A 17,743-nucleotide genomic window follows, 5' to 3' on the forward strand; every position below is an offset into this window, starting at 1 on the left:
ACACAGTCAATGAAAAGTCAACTGGTCTCGGATGTATTTGAAAGAACATGTTATGCTCAGGAAGGAAGAATAAATGTTTAAATGTATGTTTGTTATATGTTTTGATTTGTATGAGTTGCTTTTGTTCTGTCATTACATCCAAATAAAATAAAAATAATTTTAAAAAATAAAATAAAAAATAAATGATCTCACCACCCTCACACGTATGAAAACATAGCACAAAAATAAATTTAGGTGAAGTGGTGAGATCTCACCTCTTTTTTCACCTGTTTTTTCACCCACTTGAATTCATTACTTTATAACTCTCTTCCTTGGTTTCTTTTTAGTTGCTTTCTTCACGTCTGTCTCCAACTTGACTGTCTTTCTTCTTCGTCCGTAATGATACCAATTACTTCCACCAGTCAATGGATCAAATGGTCTTTCGTAAGGGTTTCCATACATTCCATAGGGACCATACGGAAGAACTACTGGTGGAGAAGAAACATTTTCTTTAGTTCCATCGACTCTATTTAAATGCATTGTTTCACCTTTCATCTGGTCATTAAAGTCTTTTGCGTGTTTTGCAAACTCATCGTCCTTTCCTAAAGCATTTTCTGACTCAGTCGCAACCAAATTGGATGCTTTATTTATGAGCCCTATTTTATTTAATCTTAACTTCTTTGCAACCCAGCCTCCAATCTTCCCTTTATTTGCATCTAATGTCTTCGAAACCCTTCCTCCACTCATTTTATTTACTGCGTCATAAGCTCCAAGTGCTTTTGCTCCAAATGCTAATGCTTTTGTTCCCATTGCGCCTAAAGCTGCCCAAGCTACCATTTACACCATATTAAAATCATCTCTCTTCAATATTATCTCATAAAAGTTCTCGTTACTGGAGAAAGTCAATGAAACATAAACATTCTCACGGGCTTCGCCCTCACCGCTTTGCGGTCTATCTAACTTATTTCTTATATCATCTATACGCTTCAAAATGTCTGAACAATTGCTAACATCTTCTACAACAGTTATTTCATCATGAATGACCTTCAAGAACAAACTCATTTAATATGCAATTAAAATCATTCAATAATGAGTCCATCCTTTCCATCTTTAGGTAGCACAACATCTTTCATTGAAGAAGGTTCGACAAGTCTTATGTTAAACTTACTGACAAAGTTTGTTATACTATAATGCTTCGGCGGCGAATACATGTAGTTTGAAAGACATAATATAGATTCTTCAGCAAATTCACTTATACTGGATTTTATAACAATGTTCTCACGAGACCAAATACCACCAATTGACAATCTTGTAAGCAATCCTGCTGAACCTTCTACTGTAAACGTCGATGGTAACATTCCACGAAGGTCATCTATTGACATCTTTGAGTCACTGAATTTAAATATTTTCTTAAAGCAATCGTCATTATCTAACCATGCAATAGCTTTGAAGTTTTCATTCGAATATACATCTGCTTCATTAAATGTAAAACCTGACTTCTTTGCAGAGACGACTTTAAAATCTATTGAGTTTGTTTCAAAATTATATGCTATGGTAACTTCTGAAGGTAATGGATGTCCTTCCGCAGTAAGTTGTTCTCTCACTACCGTTTGAAGCTTTGTATTAAAAACTTTCATGTCATCTCCTGTGTCTAGTTCACATACACAGCAACAGGGAAACTATCTTGCTTCTTTGTTTCATCATTATATCTCAAAACATTAAAGTTCTTCAATAATATTGTTCTTCCTGCTGGAATACTTCGAACCTGTCTGATTTCAATAGCTTTCTCACCTCCTACATACTCTACCCAGTGTCTTGGATATTCATAAGTATACTGACTTTCTTGAATTTTGGTTGGTTTCATCATAACGTGTTCATAGTATATCTTTATACTCTTGTCAGTTAGACTCGGTGCTATGTTCTGAATATTTCTGACTTGCATTTTTAATGGAGATAAAATGAAGCATTTAATACATGACGTAGATGAAGACATGAATGAAACTACAGACAAACTTAACTCTTCTCTTATTCTTCCTTTCAGCAAAGATTATGAGTTCTGTTCAAATGGTGTGTATTTCTATTGTGGAAAGATGGTTCAGGTAAGACATTTAACCTCATTCGTCATATACTCATAACAGAACGTTTAGGAAATGACTCTTACTTATGACCAAATCATTATATCAGCAACTTCAGACTCTATGGACTCAACAGCGAAAACATTTATGTCAAAAGTTCAAGCCTCTGTCGTTAAAGTTCCAGACAGCGAACTCATTGAATTTCTTCAACGTTACATTCGACGTAAGAGGAAATATTATGCCATCGTTGAATTTATACAGTCAGGAATGCAAAAGACTTCAGAGAGATGGAAAGAATTATTGACAAACACCACTTACGTCAATACTCAGGAGTTTACGATATGAAACGACTTACAAACTACATTCTATCAAAACTTTCAAAATACCCCTTCAAAAAATATCCTTCAAACACTTTGTTTGTGACGACTTCGCCGGAAAAGGTTTAGTTTCAAAGCCAGACTCACCATTAGCTAACATCATAACTAAAGTCAGACATTACCATTAACTGTAGCAATACTTATGCAAACATGGAGGTTTTTAGCTTTAAACATAAAACGTCTCATAACTGACTTCGTTATCTTTCAAGGTTTCTCACGTTATGATATTGAACTCATTTGGAAACAGTCAGGTATAACATTACCTTTTGAAGAAATTTGGGAAGCATATAAGTCTCTCATCTCTCCTCGTTCATACCTTGAGATTCATATCATGACTAATACCATTAAAGTCAAAAATATTCCATGGGAACGACCAACATTGTTTTAAAGTTTAACCTTCAATTGACTGATGGTAAACAAATTCCATGCATCTCTGTCGCCATTTCTGTTAATATTTTTGCTGTCATTCATATCATCCACTTCCCCATCCGTTAGCTTTTGAGGATATGCGTTAGAATAGCTGTTCTTAAATGAAGGCTTTTCACCTTTGAGAGCATAAACTCTATAACTTTCTGCATACTTTATGTTTGAACCTCCTGAGCCATCATTGACATAAATTTTTATAGGCTTCCACCCTTTGTTCATGTTCCTGCTTCTTCCCTTAGCTCTTTTGTTCAGTAGTTCTACATCTTTATACACAGCTCCTGTCTCAGTGAATTCAACAATATTTTCATTCGTTAGCTTTACATTCAAACCCTTGTCGAGTATATTGTTCATTTCATACATATAAAAGGTTTTTATTCTATATGAAATGAGAAGCAAATCCATCTTAGCTGGTGCCGTTAATGTTCCAATTGAACCAACATCAAATGTTGACTCACGAACGACAAACAATATTGTCATAAAGAACTATAGTTCAGAGTGTTTGAAAGAAAAAGAACCAGAACTTAAGTCGGGGTGAATTTTAAACACAGCTTCAAACGCTAACGCTACATCAGATGTTAAGTTAGAGTATCCACCACTGGACCAAATTCTTTCAAGAGAAGCCAACGACAACCTTACACAAATGTTCAAACAAATCCTTCAGATACGTAGACCATTACCTTCTTCAGTTATACCAAACAATTTTACTCAAAGACGATAAGAAGCTTTTGACAATCTTATAAGCAAGAACCAAATAATTCTAACAAAGGAGGACCTTGAAAATGTTATATCACGAATAACAGGGAAACAATGTGTCATTGACTATCTCGACCCTGAAATCGAATGCTGTGGTCAAACTCCACTATTCATGAAAATAGGTAACATCCGCATCATTGAAACACCAGGAACTACAGGAGTTGAGTTTAAGTATAAATATTCGAACGAGTATACAAAACTTTCAACAGAATATAAACTTTGTTTGAAATATGTTTTAGTAAATTAAAGCAGTCAGGAGGGCTCTTTGTAATATCAATTATCCCAAAACTTCTTCAACAGTATCGAACTCATCTTCATAATGCAAACCTAATCTTATTGACTTGGTGCAGTTTTCACTAACACAATATTTTTCTGTTCTCTTGACTGACATAACTAATTCATTTGTTTCATCAAACAGCAACAACCAAAGTTCATGACCTAATACATAACATTCATACTTTATATTTTTAGCTCTGAGTTCTCTTGTAAGCTGTTGCATTTAATATTTTCTAAAAAGTCAACTTCAACAGTCATTCGCACTGGTGCCTTCAGTTCTACAGGCTCTCCTTGAAAGTCAACAAGTCTGAATTGCATGTCTTTCAAATTATGAGGACTAATGCGAACCCATTTACCTAAATGAGTTGCTATGACAGGAACGTTTGGAATGAACATTGAATTTACTTCATAACAGAAGGATTTATTCTACTGAACCTTTACTATTAACTCCTGAAATGCCTGTGACATTAGCTATTTTAGACTCAATGTACAAACAATTACCATAACATACGTATGGAACAGATTTCATCTCAATCGTTTTGTCAACACTTTTCAAAGGAAATGTCATATGGTATGCACCCAAAAGAAGTTGTACTCTATGACTCATTCTTGGTATCTTAAACTCCTTCGCATAACTGAACTTCAAAACTCCTGCAATAAGTTTAACATTCATTAAGTTTTCTTCGTTATCCTTGTTTATTGTAGTATTTATGAGAGCATTTAACACTCCAGCTAATGTTTCCATCTTATATTCTACATTATTGTGAAATCTTATTTCGTGCTTCTTTCCATCTATTTTCAAGCTCCATGAAATCTGTTTCATCTGTTATAACGAATGAAGCGATAGTATTGAAGTCAACCATTCTGAATGCAAGTGGCTCATTCTGTAGACCTAAGTTTGTTTGTAGTTTTACTGTCCCGTATTCGTTTGGGTCTGTACTTTGCAAATAGAACAACATTTTATTCTCATTTAAAATATGAGTATAGCTGCATATGCGTATGAAGCTGACAGAGCTAAACGTTTATATTTTGGTCAATACTCTCTCACACTTACTGACAAATATATTGTTATCACTGATGGAAATACCGAGAAATACATAACATGGAAGGACTATGAAAAGTTTGACCCTATTTTAACTCCATGTACAATGCCATTCATTGTAAATGGTGAAGTTGTCATGAAGAACGACACGACAGTATATAAGTCTGTATATGAAGCGTTAGAATATATGTTGAATTATAATCCCGAAAGATTTGACCCAAGCACTACACCATGTGCAATGCCTTTTATTAAGGACGGTGAAATCGTAAGAGTTCCGGATTCAACGGTTTATACTGCTGTTCAAAACAGTTTACAAAACATTTTAGCGAATATCTTTAATTCAGAAACTACAGAAATAAAATTACCATATATAACAGATGCTAAAGAAATTAAATCAAAAACGACAACATTATTTACGTCACTTAATGATTTAATGACTTATATCATTAATATTCCTGCACCAACTACAGCATTTGATCCAAACTCAACGGTTTGCAGTGTACCTTTCATAAATGACAGTTCAGTAATTGTTTTAAGGGATTCAACAGTTAATGAATCATTAAAGGCGTCATTAATGAAAATCATTGATTTTAACTCATTCACGAATACATATAATTCATTCATTAATGTTTCATATGCTTCTAAAGAAGGTGAGCCAAAAACTATCGATAAAGCGGTGTATGAAATAAAAGCATCAACGACGAAATTGAATTCGTTAACTTTTGACGGTGATAGTTTCGTTAATGACATAACATCGGGGAAAACAATTTTAACGAAAGAATATTTAAAATCTCATGTTAGTGAGTTCGTTGAAATTGAAAAAGAAGGTGGAATTAAGTTCGATCCACTGAATTTCATTTTCAGCTTAGCGAATGCAGGTATTAGTTTCGCTGAATGGACAACTATACAGAGTGAAATAAATGCAATATGGACGTTTTGGGGTCAAAAGCGGGAATGGGTGAGCTTGTAAATGCTGCAAGAACATTAGGTGAAACAGGAAATTTTGTAGATGGTTTAAAAGACTTGTTTCAAATGTTTTAACAAACACAAAGAAATTATTTAGATATACCATACATAACGGACGGATTTTCGAACAGGTAGCAACAAACCCTCCGGTTATGGCTGCGTTGATGATGGTTAGAGATATAAAACCACGTAACGACGGGAACGAAGAACATGAACAACAGGATACTGGTCGGGTTATTCGAGACATTAAAAACGTGTATCCTGAAGTTATTGATTTATTTAGAGGAGTTAATGATTCAATTTCAAAACATTCTATAACCCTCGATGAAGAGAATAAATTAACAGATTATATATTCGTCATTATTGCAGAATTAATGAAGAGAATAAATGAAAAAGGAATTGGTGATATCATTAATGTCAGCGATGTAATGATGAAAAGAAATTTTGACTCATTATTTACAAAACCGAAAACAGAATATAGTCTTTATGACGTAATTACCGAATTAATGAAAAAGATTAATGATAATAAGAGTTCTGGCGGAAGAGTTGAATTAGAAGTGAATGATGTTAATGAGAAATTAGCCGAAAAAGCAGATAAAAACCATGTTCATTATATAAGTTCAGACGAACAGATTATAACGGACTACCATGGATATTTAACACGAATGAACGAATAAGACTGAAGATGTTAATGAAAGAAGATATAAATACATTCGTGCTAAAGGTTATGACATAAGCTGTACTGTACAGTATGACACAGGTAAAGCACAGAAGCATTTAGTTATAACGATGAAATTTATGCCTCTACTTTCTCTGTTAAAGGTGTATTAGTTGAACCAAGATTTACTTTGAGAGTTAAGTCAAAAATAACGTTTGAAGATGCTATTAAAAGTAAAGCTGACAAAGTTGAACTTCGAAGCAATGAACAAAGTTTTGAAATCTCATAAACACAACATCTCCGATATAAATGAACTTCAAACTTCTTTAGACAGTAAAGCCGACAAGAACCATACACATAAATCCTTCACTACTGTTAGAGCAGACGACATAATATTGAACTATACCTTGGTTCAAGTGCACCTTTAGAGAATCCAAGTACAAGCGTAAAAGATACACTAAACTCCTTAAATAGTAAATGTATGAACATTGAAGGTCATGTCAGAAACTTTGAAACACATGAACTACCAGCAATGTTAGATAAGAAAGCAGATAAGAACCATACACATGATTTCTTCACAACTGTTGGTATAGAAAGTATTGAAGGAACGGTTGAAGGAACTGGTGGGGATGCATTATATATGGAAACCTCCTAACTTTCCACAAGGTTTAACATCGGAGGAAAACATAACGACGATGAAATACATTAGATGTAGAAATGTTTATGTCATGGAGGATGAAAATAATGTTAAATTCACTGCTCAAGATTTATATGATAAGAAAGCTGACAAAACAGAGCTTCAAACATTAAAGACAGAAATACTTCAAACATTATATCCTATAGGTTCTATTTATACGTCAATGAACTCAACAAATCCAGCAACAGTTCTGGGTTTCGGTACGTGGGAACAGATTGTAGATAAATTCTTATACTGTGCTAGATATTCAAAGCAAACAGGAGGTTCGAAGAAAATTACTGAAGCAAACCTTCCACCGCACACTCATACAGGAACTACAAACTTTTCTGGCGACCATAGCCACTCATTAAGAGACCACCCATTATACAACTCAGAGTATGAAGCTGGCAATGACGTTTTATCTCCATCTTATAACAATGCAGCAAAAAAGACTTTTCGACCAACTGAACCAGGAGGAAATCATTCACATACTTTCACAACAAATCCAACAGGCTCGGGTGCAGATTATATGCCACCATTTGTGACTGTATTCGCATGGTATAGAGTTCAATGAACGCGCTTGAGCCTAGAATAAAATCTTTAACTTTACATAAATGAGCTTGAAAGAAGTATTCGAACAACATCCATGGAGGTCTTTTAAGAAATTCAATGAAGCTGCAAAGAGTTCGGGATTTACTAACAGAGCTGAAGTGAAAAGGTTCTTTGACAAAAATGTTGTACATCAAACAAAAATAAATCCTTACGACTACTTTTTACCAATTTACTCCAACACTCCTGACGCATACCAATTTGACACTCTCATTCAAAGCAGAAAATGTGGCCATAAACCATTCCTCATCTTCATAAATGTTAACACTCGTAAAGCATATGCATATCCAATGAGGAATAAAGGAACTCGTGAAGTGTTAAGAGTTTTACAAAAGTTTGTAGCAGAACATAGCCCAAGTACTTTAACATCAGACCAAGACAGTGCATACCTCAGCAATGAAATCACAGATTTTCTCATTAAGCATAACATAACTCACTACACTACTGAAGACCATAACCATAACATACTCGGCATCATAAACCGCTTCATAAGGACTCTCAGAGATTTAAATCAAGAGCGAGACTTTACCGAAGAAACAATGAAACATTTTCTCGAAGTAAACACATTCTACAACAGGACATACACCAAATTCAATGACACAACAACAAGAAGAAAAGTATATACAAAAGAAACTAAGTCAAACACAAAATATCAGAAATTCAACACAATTTACACTCATTCCTGGTACAAAAGTTCGTGTAGTTCTTGACGACAAACCGTTGACAAAGAAACGTTTAAGGTTAAGTCGAAATTATTATATAGTAGACTCTACGCAAGGTAATGGATATCTTATAAAAGCTGCTGACGACTCCATAGCATTTTACCCTCGTCATAAATTAGTTGAAAGTAGTAATGGCAAACTTGCTGAAACCATTGACGAAGCAAAGCGAGGAGTGGTTATTGAAATACTTGGCTACAACACAAACGATGACACTTATAAAGTAAGATATGAAGGAGGCGTTGAAGATGTTATACCATCTAAGAACTTGAGAGAGTCGAAGCCAACACATCTGGGACCATTAGAGCGGGAGTATTGGAAAGACAAAAATATGCCAGAAAGAATAAGAAAATTCATCTAAACTTTTTCATTAGATGTAAATCAGACATGAATGAGAACAATCATGATATCATTAATGTTTTCATAAATTTACACCAAAAATAATGTTTAGGTGAAGGGGTGAGATCTCACCCGTTTTTTCACCTGTTTTTTCACCCCCGTGAATTTTCATGAATTTCCTTAAGACAGAAAAAATAAAGTTAGTTTTATTTTTATTTATTTTTTTATTTTGTATAAAAGATATGATTTCAACAATCGGCACAACAACAATTCAAACAACAACAGCACCAAACTCGTTAGTCATGAATCCTACGTCAATGTTAGTAGAGATGAAAAGCTTCATTCCTTCTTCATTTACTTTCGAAACAGAAATACAAAGAATAAAGCAAGAACTTTTAACAAGTAATTTAGACTGTAGTGCGAAAGATGAAACAAATGAACAGTATCTTTATGAAATGCAGGACATTATTGACCATTTACCCAAATTGCCTGAAATCCAACAGCAAAAACTAACTATTCCTGAATTCGACGAAATAGAAGTGAAACCAACTGATTCAGTAGAAATAAAGAAGTTCATACGTAAGGTTAACTATGAGTTTCTAGGATATCATTGCAACCATAAAGTTATGGACAAAGATTGCGACATGGTTTATAAAAATATTTCTGACATATATAAATCGGTGGAGTTTAAGACATACGACAACTTTGTTTCATTAGTTGCTGAATGTGTATGGCAGATAAGAGATAAAGATAGAAGAGGTAAGGTATGGAACGAACAGATAAAACCAGCAGCTTTTGAGTTAAAGAAAACCATTGACGCCTTAGTTGTTCTAGCTGGTTTTATTTCAATGTATAACGCAAAAATGAATCCGCAATGTTCAAAATGTAAAGCAGCAATTAGGAAATATAACTATTCAGTCAAAGAGATAGAAAGAATGCGAAACGACTATGCAGACTTAAAGAAAGAAGCAGAAAAGCCAGCAGAAGATAAAATGGATATGTTGACATTTCTGAACAAAAACTATCCAACAGCAGAAGATTTCCTTCTGTCTGACGTCAAGAAGAAATATAAAGAGACTTTCGGCATTGTTAAAACTTTTGATATCCTCAGCGAAGAAATAGAAGCTACGAAATTGTTTAGGATTTCAAATATACATCGTACAATTCATGTAAAACGCCTGTGAAAAAAGAGGTGAAAAAACAGGTGAAAAAAGAGGTGAGATCTCACCTCTTCACCTCAATTATATTTTTGGTCATTTACACTCATTTACGAAGAAGTTATGACAAAGCATTTACGAAGAAATCTTGACAAAGCATTTACGAAGAAATCTTGACAAAGCATTTACGATGAAATCTTGACAAAGCATTTACGAAGAAGTTATGACAAAGTCATGAGGGTGAAAAAAGAGGTGAAAAAACAGGTGAAATCTCACCTCTTCACCTCAATTTTATTTTTGGTCAAAGCTTCCACGAGAGAAAAGATTCCTCATTCGCTAAGGATTCCAAAAATGAAAAAATCATTGATTTCGGCTGAGAAAAAACAGCAAAACCCTTCTTCCACGGGAACAAAGAAATAAAGAAGAAATAAAGAAGAAATAAAGTAAATTTTTTATTTATTCCCGTGGAAGATAGAGCACTTTTATGACATTTTTTATTCACGACAAACAAGACAAACAAAGAAAATGAGAAAATGAGAAAATACGGCGCTGTCGCGGTTCGAACCACAGACCCTGACCCCTCCATAACACCACCTTAGACCACTGTGCTACGTAGCCTGTCGACATAAGATTTTATAAATTGCATATTTGACGTAAATTTATTTCCATCTAGCTTCCCACCGCATAAGATATTCATACGTGTTTGTAAGACATTCATTAAACTTCTTTTCTATTGCATCTAATCTTGCGTTATTTTTTTCAATAACTTGTCTGTATTCTTCATCATCTCCAGCAGTGTTTGGGTCTTCACGTTTAAAATATTCATTGTTAACCAATTTTTTATCTACAAATTTTATTAGTGTTTGATTCACTTCGTTATGATAACGGTCATATTCTTTCAATACGTAAGTGAAGACAAAATGCGTCGTACCTTCAATCTTAAAGCTTAAAGAACTTTCAACACAGTTTTGAGGGTCTGTCAGTGCGTCAATGAGATAGTATTCGAAGTCAGTCAATAATCTTTTTAAAGTCATTTCATACAGGATAAAATTTAATGTTGTGAAGAAATAGTGTTTATCTCAGAAAAAATAAAGTTAGTTTTATTTTTATTTATTTTTTTATCCGGAATATAAAGACAGTAATGTCAACAACAGAGAACACAACAACTGCTATCGTTCATGAAGCCATAAGTGAAGAATACGAGTGGGTTCAGTTTAACAAACAGTTACGTCTCATTCGTTCGGTCAAAGATGACATGTACCAAATGCAAAGTATTTTGACAGCATGTTTTGCTCCAGATACTAAACACGCAGACGACTGGTTCAAAAACCAAAGCACACAAGAACTTTTGAGTGAAATTTCTCTAGACCGAGAATTCTCGGTCTTGCATAAAACACATGAAAATCGTAAAAATTTGGCTCCTGGTTTGAGAGGTTGGTATGTACATAGACTTCTTGTAAATGCTGTTGCAATGTGGGCTTCGCCTCGTTATGCTTGGTATATTTACAGACTTCTTGACGAAATTCATAGACAAGAACGTGAAGAGATGGAAAAGAAACTTCAAGCAAAAGATGAAGTCATTGAAGCAAAAGACAAAAACATACAGAAAAGAATACCACGTTCGGTACCAAAAGGAAAGGAAAAGAACTATAAGTATATGATTTACACTGAAGAGATGGAAAATGAAGAAGACAGAGATATGGTTATGTTGCATTTAGTCAGAAGAAACAACAAAAGCTTTTACGACCTTGCTAAGATTTACAAATCTGACAGAAATTGGTTCTATCGCGAAAACTTACCGATTTCAATGACACCAAATGAAGATGTTAAACAGATAGTTCAAGATACGTTACCTCAAACACACTATGACATCAAAGGTTGCACAATACTTACATTCAAAGAAGACTTACCATTACTGAAGGAAAAAATAACAGAATATTTCGATAACTTCAAAGAGGAAGAATAAAAAAATCTAAGCTAATTTTATTTTTTTTTATAAAATTTTATCTCATATGAAAGAACATGAATTTAGAATATTCGGAACTCATGACAGAAGAAGAGAACGAACAACATGTAAAAGATTATGCAAAATTTTTGAAGACATACAAAGCATTTAAACAATATCTAAATGCTTCTAAAGATTATGCAAAATTTCTGAAGGTATATAAAGCTTATGAAAAAGCGTATGAAAAGTTTATACATTGGGGAATTGTTGTAAAATATCGATATGAAGACTAACCAAAAATATATTTTTGCTTAAATAGCTTCAGGGTCAATTTCTTCAACCATTTCACTTCCTTCGTCAATGTCAATTGAAGCTTCTTCAACCTTTGGTAAGAATTTCTGTATAACATCTTTGTTCGTTATTGTCTTCAGAGATGAAGGATAATATTTCACATTTGTTTCACCCTTCTTATATTCTTTCTGTTCGGAAAGATTCATAGTAATACTGAAGAAGTCAATGTTGGAGTTCTTTATAATAGTATAATGAGTATCTTTGACATTCACGAAGAAACTCTTTTGTTTCAAAACTACTGCTAACTCTTGTGAAGTATAACGTTTGCGGTCAATGACGATAGCTAATGGTCTGACATACTGACCAAACTTAGATTCTTTCACAAACTTCTTGTTAAAGATAACATTAACATTTGAAGCATTATTGAACTCATTCTTGATGGCAGTAGCGAGAGCATTGTATGAAAAGAACTTGCAATCTTGCATGTGTTTCATTAAAATAAAAATATTAAATTATTTTGAAAAATAACTTAAAAAAAAATCTAATCTAATTTTTTCTAAGAAATTTTTTTATTTCCTACTAAAGATGTATCGGAAGTTGTCTAAGTTAGAACACTCGGAAATAAAACAACTTCTTACAGAAGCTAACATAGATGTTGCAAAACATTACGCGACAAACAAAAAAGCACTCGCTGACATCCTCAATGACTACAATGGTGAAATAACTTATGATAGAATTCATGAGTTCATAAAGCCGCAACGCGGCGAGGACGAAGTCCATGCAAGAGCATTTCCTTTAAATGACGTTGCTATTGACTTATATCATAGACGTTCAATACCTCATGAAGTAAGAAGAGAAATGTTTGACATAACAAATGCAAACGTTGGTCATACTCGTAAAGCTCTTTCGCATGACGTTCGTCAAGAGATGTTTGACATAACAAATGCAAACGTTGGTGAAACAAGAAGAAGAGACGACACACTGAAACAACAGAGAAGAGAGATGTTTAAAAGTGCTATAGAACAAGTTCGCAAAGCTAACGATGTCATTCGTTCCATTGACGACAAACCAAAAGAAGGTGAGAGATGGTTAAAGAAAGATGAAGAGAATAGGAAGAGAAATGTGAAGTCAGGCAATAGACTCATTGACTTTAACATCGAAGCTTTAGATGAACCAAACAGAGACTATTTACACAAACATTTCGGTAAGGTTTTCATGAGACTCTTAGAGAAGATTAAAATAAACTCCCAACAAAGATGGATGGTATGTTATAAACTTGGTGGAAAGTATGAATGTTCTACGTTAAACCTCAATAATATTGGAACATTACTACATCAGCTCTTGAAGGAGAACTTTATATCAGAGATAGAAGCAAATGCTGCAGGTATTGTTGAAATGCACTATGACTTCTTCTTAACAAACATAAAGAATCTTACTGAAATAAAGATGTATGATTTAACAGAATATGAAGGCTTAACGATGTCAGATGTAAAGAAAGGCAAACCAAAAAAGAGACCATATAGAGATGAAAGCACACTGACAGAAAGACAGAAAAGATTATTGAACAGACTTAAACAAACAGGAGATAAACAAGATATAGATGACTTCTGGAATGAAATCCTTGATGAAAAGAAGTTTTATAAGAAGAGAAGCGGTCAGTTCTGGAAGTATCTTTGCACATTACCTATAAATCTTGAACGCTACCAAATCTTCAATGAACTGAACAAAAGAACTGCAACACTTATGACAGAAGATAACTGCTTCGTTTATGCTTGCATTCAGGCTGGAGTAAATGAAGAAACTATTGACCACATGAGAGAAGTCATTCGTGTTAGAGACTTTCCTCAAAGTAAAGTACAAGAAATTTCTGACGCAACAAGTATAGCATTTAATGTTACCATTGGTTATTTCAATGACTCAAGACATAATGAAATAAAGAGATATATACCAAAAGAATGTGAAACTGTTCGAACTATTGACTTACTTCTTGTTGAAGACCACTACATGCTAAACGAAAGATTACCAATGACAACATATTTCATTCGCAACTATATAGAAATCTTGAAGGAGTGTGGTGGAATGAACATTGAAAAACAGATGAAAATATATACAATGAGAGATGGTAAATATATTGTTCGCATGGATAGAACAACACCGTTATGGGATGTTATGAAAACATTGTGGGAGTGCAAATATTTCGAACCTATTTCTTATGGAGAACTTTTCACATATACGACTGACTTATATAAACAGAACCTTGCACCATTTAAAGATTTGACATATGCTCCAAAGTATTGTGTACAACTGAAGAAGAAAGCCGAGTCAAAAGAAGTAAATAAAGCTAAATGTAAGTTCATTCCTGAGCACGTTTTCTTTGCTGACTTTGAGTGCAGTACGGATGGCTTTCATAAAGCTTTTAACATCTGTTATGACAGTGAAGATGGTTCAGTGAGTGAAAGCATATGGGGTCAGAACTGTGCAACAGAATTTTTGGAACGACTTCCTGACAAGAGTTTAATATATTTCCATAACCTCAGTTATGATATAAACTTCATCTTAAGACATATGACAGAAGTGAAAGGAACTCCCATCATTAAAGGTTCACGAACAATGCAAATAACTGGCTTATATAAAGGACGGGCAATTATTATAAAAGACTCTTACAGTGTTATAAATAAGAAGCTTAAACTATTTCCTGCTATGTTTAACTTACAAACAGGACCGAAAGAAGTATTTCCATATAACTACTACAGCAGTACTTTGTTAGCAAATGACAACAGAACTGGTGTCATTTCTGAAGCATGTAAGTTTGTAAAAGATATTGAAACGTTCATGAAAAACATAGATTCCATCAAAGGTTGCAGAATAGATGAAAACCATTTCGACTTAGAAAAATATAGCTCATTTTATTGTAAACAAGATGTAAGAATTTTAAGAGAAGGTTTTGTTAAGTTCCGCAATGACATATTGAAAGAATTTGATTTAAACGTTTATGACTACGTTAGTATTTGTTCAATTGCTAACAAATTATTTGAGAACAGAGTATACTTCCCGAATGGAAATCTTTATGACCTCTCAAATAAACCAAGAGAATTTATTTCGAGATGCATTCAAGGTGGAAGATGTATGTTGTCAGATAACATGAAACAAAAGAGCGAAAAGAAACTCATTGCTGACTTCGACGCTGTTTCATTATATCCATCCGCTATAGCAAGACTTTATACTTTAGAAGGTATTCCAAAGGTTATGAAGGATGAGATGCTAAGCACAGAGTATCTCATGAGACATTTATTCGATGACGACCAAAAGGAACCCATTGGTGAAAAGTTTATGTCTGGCTTCTTTGTTCTCATTAAGATAACAGAGATTGGAATACCCAGACACTTTCCTTTAATAGTTTGTGACCCTGAACTAAATCCAGAACTTAACGTTCCCAGAAGTTCAAACACTTGCTGTTTAATGTATGTTGACCATATAACATTACAAGACCTCATAAAATATCAAGGTGTCAAATGTGAAGTGTTGCAAGGATACTATTACGATGGAAACAGAGATATTAGAATAAGAGATGAAGTAAAGAAGTTGTTTGAGTTAAGGTTAAAGTATAAGAAAGAAGGAAATCCTTTGCAAGAAAATATAAAGCTCATTCTGAACAGTATTTATGGCAAAACTATTCTATCTCCTATTGAGTCAAAAATAACCATAGTAGATGACAAAGATGCTATAAGATATGCCATCAGAAACTACAACCATATAGTGAAGTTCGAAGGTTTGGATGGTTCAGATAAAACTATTTTCAAGCTAACGAAAAGCATTTGCAGACACTTTAACTTCTGTCCACTTGGTGTTAATATTCTATCAATGTCGAAGAGAATAATGAATGAAGTGTTTTGCACGATTGAAGACTTAGGATTAAAAGCATTTTATCAGGATACAGATTCGATGCACATTTACAATGAAGACATACCACGTTTAGCTCATGAATTTAAGAAGAGATACGGTAGAGAACTTATTGGTAAAACATTAGGTCAATTTCATTCTGACTTCGCAGAAATAACACCTGGAAAACAAAGTTTAGCATACAAGTCAATATTTTGTGGAAAGAAGACTTACATAGACTTACTCACTAACGATTTAAATGAAGTTGCATTTCACTGCAGAATGAAAGGCGTGAAGCAAGATGTTATTGCTTTAACCGCTAATGAAATGTTTCCTGACTCTGTTCAGTGTTTCTATGATGAAGATAAAGGTTTAATGGTTCTGCAAGGAAAATTTGACAAAGACTCTGAGTTCAGTGTCATGAAACTTTATAAAGCACTTTATGACGGTCAAGAGATTGGATTTGACTTATGTAAGTCATGTCAACCTTGCTTTGAAGAGAAGTTTAACTTCTCAATAACGACTAAAACAAGCTTTATTCGTAAGTTGAAGTTCTGAGGTCATTTATTTTTGTCAGCAATGAGGTCATGAATGAGGTCATGAATGAGGTCATGAATGAGGTCATGAATGAGGTCATTTATTTTTGTCAGCAATGAGGTCATGAATGAGGTCAGCAATGAGGTCATTCGTGATAAAAATAAAGCTAGCGTAGATTTTACAATACTGCGATGGTAGAGTTTAAGAGTTGTGCTTCAATGTAGAGACAATCTTTCCCATCTGAAGGTAAGAACACTGGGCAGTTATGGTCATGAGTGGAGAACATGTCTATCCAAAACTCACGATTGAAGCCAGTTAATTTATAGTATTTAGGGTTAGGAAGTGGTGAAGTTCTTGTATGACCAATGAACTCATTTTCAACGCCTTTGGCTATATTAGAGAAAAGAATAGCTTGCTTTCTATCCCAAATGCCAGGTGTTACAATCTTTGAAAATTCATTTTTCCTCGGAAGCATTGCATCATAATTGAAAACATTCTTGAAATCATCACTTGGTTCAGAGATTTGAAATCTTATACGTAATGGATTTTCTTTCTTTTTAGCGACTTCATTGAATGGTGAGAATACAACAAACTGACAGTCATGTGTTCCATCTTCATTTTCATTAAATTCATAATGAAAGTCTATAAGTTGTGGCTGACTACCTTCTTCTTTCAGTTGTGCAAGAAACTCACGTAAAGGCTGTAAAGTTTGTACTTCAATGTTGAACTTTTTCTCGAACATCTCATTAAATGAAATCATACATTGCAACAATGTTGTATCGTCTTTAAAGTATTTGTATATGTGAATGTTTTGGGCGCTTAAAGACTGTTCGTCATTTTCTATCTCGACTTGAAGTATAAAGTCAACCTTTCTGAAAGCACGTGTTATATACATAGATGTTATGCCAATGTACTTCTCTTCATTTATGTTCACAATCCAGTCTGTTGGAAACTTAAACGTTACTCTATTCCCCTTTATTTTGACGTCAGGGTTTTCACTACTGAACGCAACAGATAAAGGTATTTGTCTATACATTTA

General features: G+C 33.9%; 12 protein-coding genes and 2 pseudogenes across 14 annotated transcripts, besides 1 other annotated feature; 9 read left to right on the top strand and 5 right to left on the bottom strand.

Moving 5' to 3' along the window:
- Positions 1–17,743: part of a mobile genetic element that runs on past both edges of the window.
- Positions 292–816, bottom strand: TVAGG3_0437110 (protein of unknown function, DUF4107 family; the record flags this gene model as incomplete). Its single annotated transcript, XM_051234057.1, has 1 exon — positions 292–816. The coding sequence occupies one exon, from the start codon at positions 814–816 to the stop codon at positions 292–294; it is 525 nt and encodes a 174-aa protein (XP_051103787.1).
- Positions 1,045–1,972, bottom strand: TVAGG3_0437120 (annotated as a pseudogene). Its single transcript has one exon. A coding segment is annotated over exon 1 (928 nt).
- On the top strand, positions 4,864–5,604 carry TVAGG3_0437130 (organellar and viral DNA polymerase type B; the record flags this gene model as incomplete). The annotated part of the gene is made up of 1 exon (XM_051234058.1): positions 4,864–5,604. A coding segment is annotated over one exon (741 nt), but the record flags the coding sequence as incomplete, so codon positions are not given.
- TVAGG3_0437140 (keratin-associated protein family) lies at positions 7,413–7,802 on the top strand (the record flags this gene model as incomplete). Its single annotated transcript, XM_051234059.1, has 1 exon — positions 7,413–7,802. One exon carries the CDS (start codon positions 7,413–7,415, stop codon positions 7,800–7,802), a length of 390 nt encoding a protein of 129 aa, XP_051103789.1.
- Positions 8,658–8,914, top strand: TVAGG3_0437150 (annotated as a pseudogene). The gene has a single exon. A coding segment is annotated over exon 1 (257 nt).
- TVAGG3_0437160 (organellar and viral DNA polymerase type B) lies at positions 9,138–10,079 on the top strand (the record flags this gene model as incomplete). Its single annotated transcript, XM_051234060.1, has 1 exon — positions 9,138–10,079. One exon carries the CDS (start codon positions 9,138–9,140, stop codon positions 10,077–10,079), a length of 942 nt encoding a protein of 313 aa, XP_051103790.1.
- On the bottom strand, positions 10,712–11,086 carry TVAGG3_0437170 (uncharacterized protein; the record flags this gene model as incomplete). The annotated part of the gene is made up of 1 exon (XM_051234061.1): positions 10,712–11,086. One exon carries the CDS (start codon positions 11,084–11,086, stop codon positions 10,712–10,714), a length of 375 nt encoding a protein of 124 aa, XP_051103791.1.
- Positions 11,194–12,018, top strand: TVAGG3_0437180 (KilA, N-terminal/APSES-type HTH, DNA-binding family; the record flags this gene model as incomplete). The annotated part of the gene is made up of 1 exon (XM_051234062.1): positions 11,194–12,018. One exon carries the CDS (start codon positions 11,194–11,196, stop codon positions 12,016–12,018), a length of 825 nt encoding a protein of 274 aa, XP_051103792.1.
- On the bottom strand, positions 12,309–12,782 carry TVAGG3_0437190 (uncharacterized protein; the record flags this gene model as incomplete). The annotated part of the gene is made up of 1 exon (XM_051234063.1): positions 12,309–12,782. One exon carries the CDS (start codon positions 12,780–12,782, stop codon positions 12,309–12,311), a length of 474 nt encoding a protein of 157 aa, XP_051103793.1.
- On the top strand, positions 12,874–13,414 carry TVAGG3_0437200 (organellar and viral DNA polymerase type B; the record flags this gene model as incomplete). The annotated part of the gene is made up of 1 exon (XM_051234064.1): positions 12,874–13,414. A coding segment is annotated over one exon (541 nt), but the record flags the coding sequence as incomplete, so codon positions are not given.
- Positions 13,549–14,410, top strand: TVAGG3_0437210 (organellar and viral DNA polymerase type B; the record flags this gene model as incomplete). The annotated part of the gene is made up of 1 exon (XM_051234065.1): positions 13,549–14,410. A coding segment is annotated over one exon (862 nt), but the record flags the coding sequence as incomplete, so codon positions are not given.
- On the top strand, positions 14,854–16,073 carry TVAGG3_0437220 (organellar and viral DNA polymerase type B; the record flags this gene model as incomplete). Its single annotated transcript, XM_051234066.1, has 1 exon — positions 14,854–16,073. A coding segment is annotated over one exon (1,220 nt), but the record flags the coding sequence as incomplete, so codon positions are not given.
- On the top strand, positions 16,150–16,725 carry TVAGG3_0437230 (organellar and viral DNA polymerase type B; the record flags this gene model as incomplete). The annotated part of the gene is made up of 1 exon (XM_051234067.1): positions 16,150–16,725. The coding sequence occupies one exon, from the start codon at positions 16,150–16,152 to the stop codon at positions 16,723–16,725; it is 576 nt and encodes a 191-aa protein (XP_051103797.1).
- TVAGG3_0437240 (uncharacterized protein) lies at positions 16,883–17,740 on the bottom strand (the record flags this gene model as incomplete). Its single annotated transcript, XM_051234068.1, has 1 exon — positions 16,883–17,740. The coding sequence occupies one exon, from the start codon at positions 17,738–17,740 to the stop codon at positions 16,883–16,885; it is 858 nt and encodes a 285-aa protein (XP_051103798.1).

Source organism: Trichomonas vaginalis, chromosome V (assembly GCF_026262505.1).
Source record: "Trichomonas vaginalis G3 chromosome V, whole genome shotgun sequence".
NCBI classification, from domain to species: Eukaryota; Parabasalia; order Trichomonadida; family Trichomonadidae; genus Trichomonas; species Trichomonas vaginalis.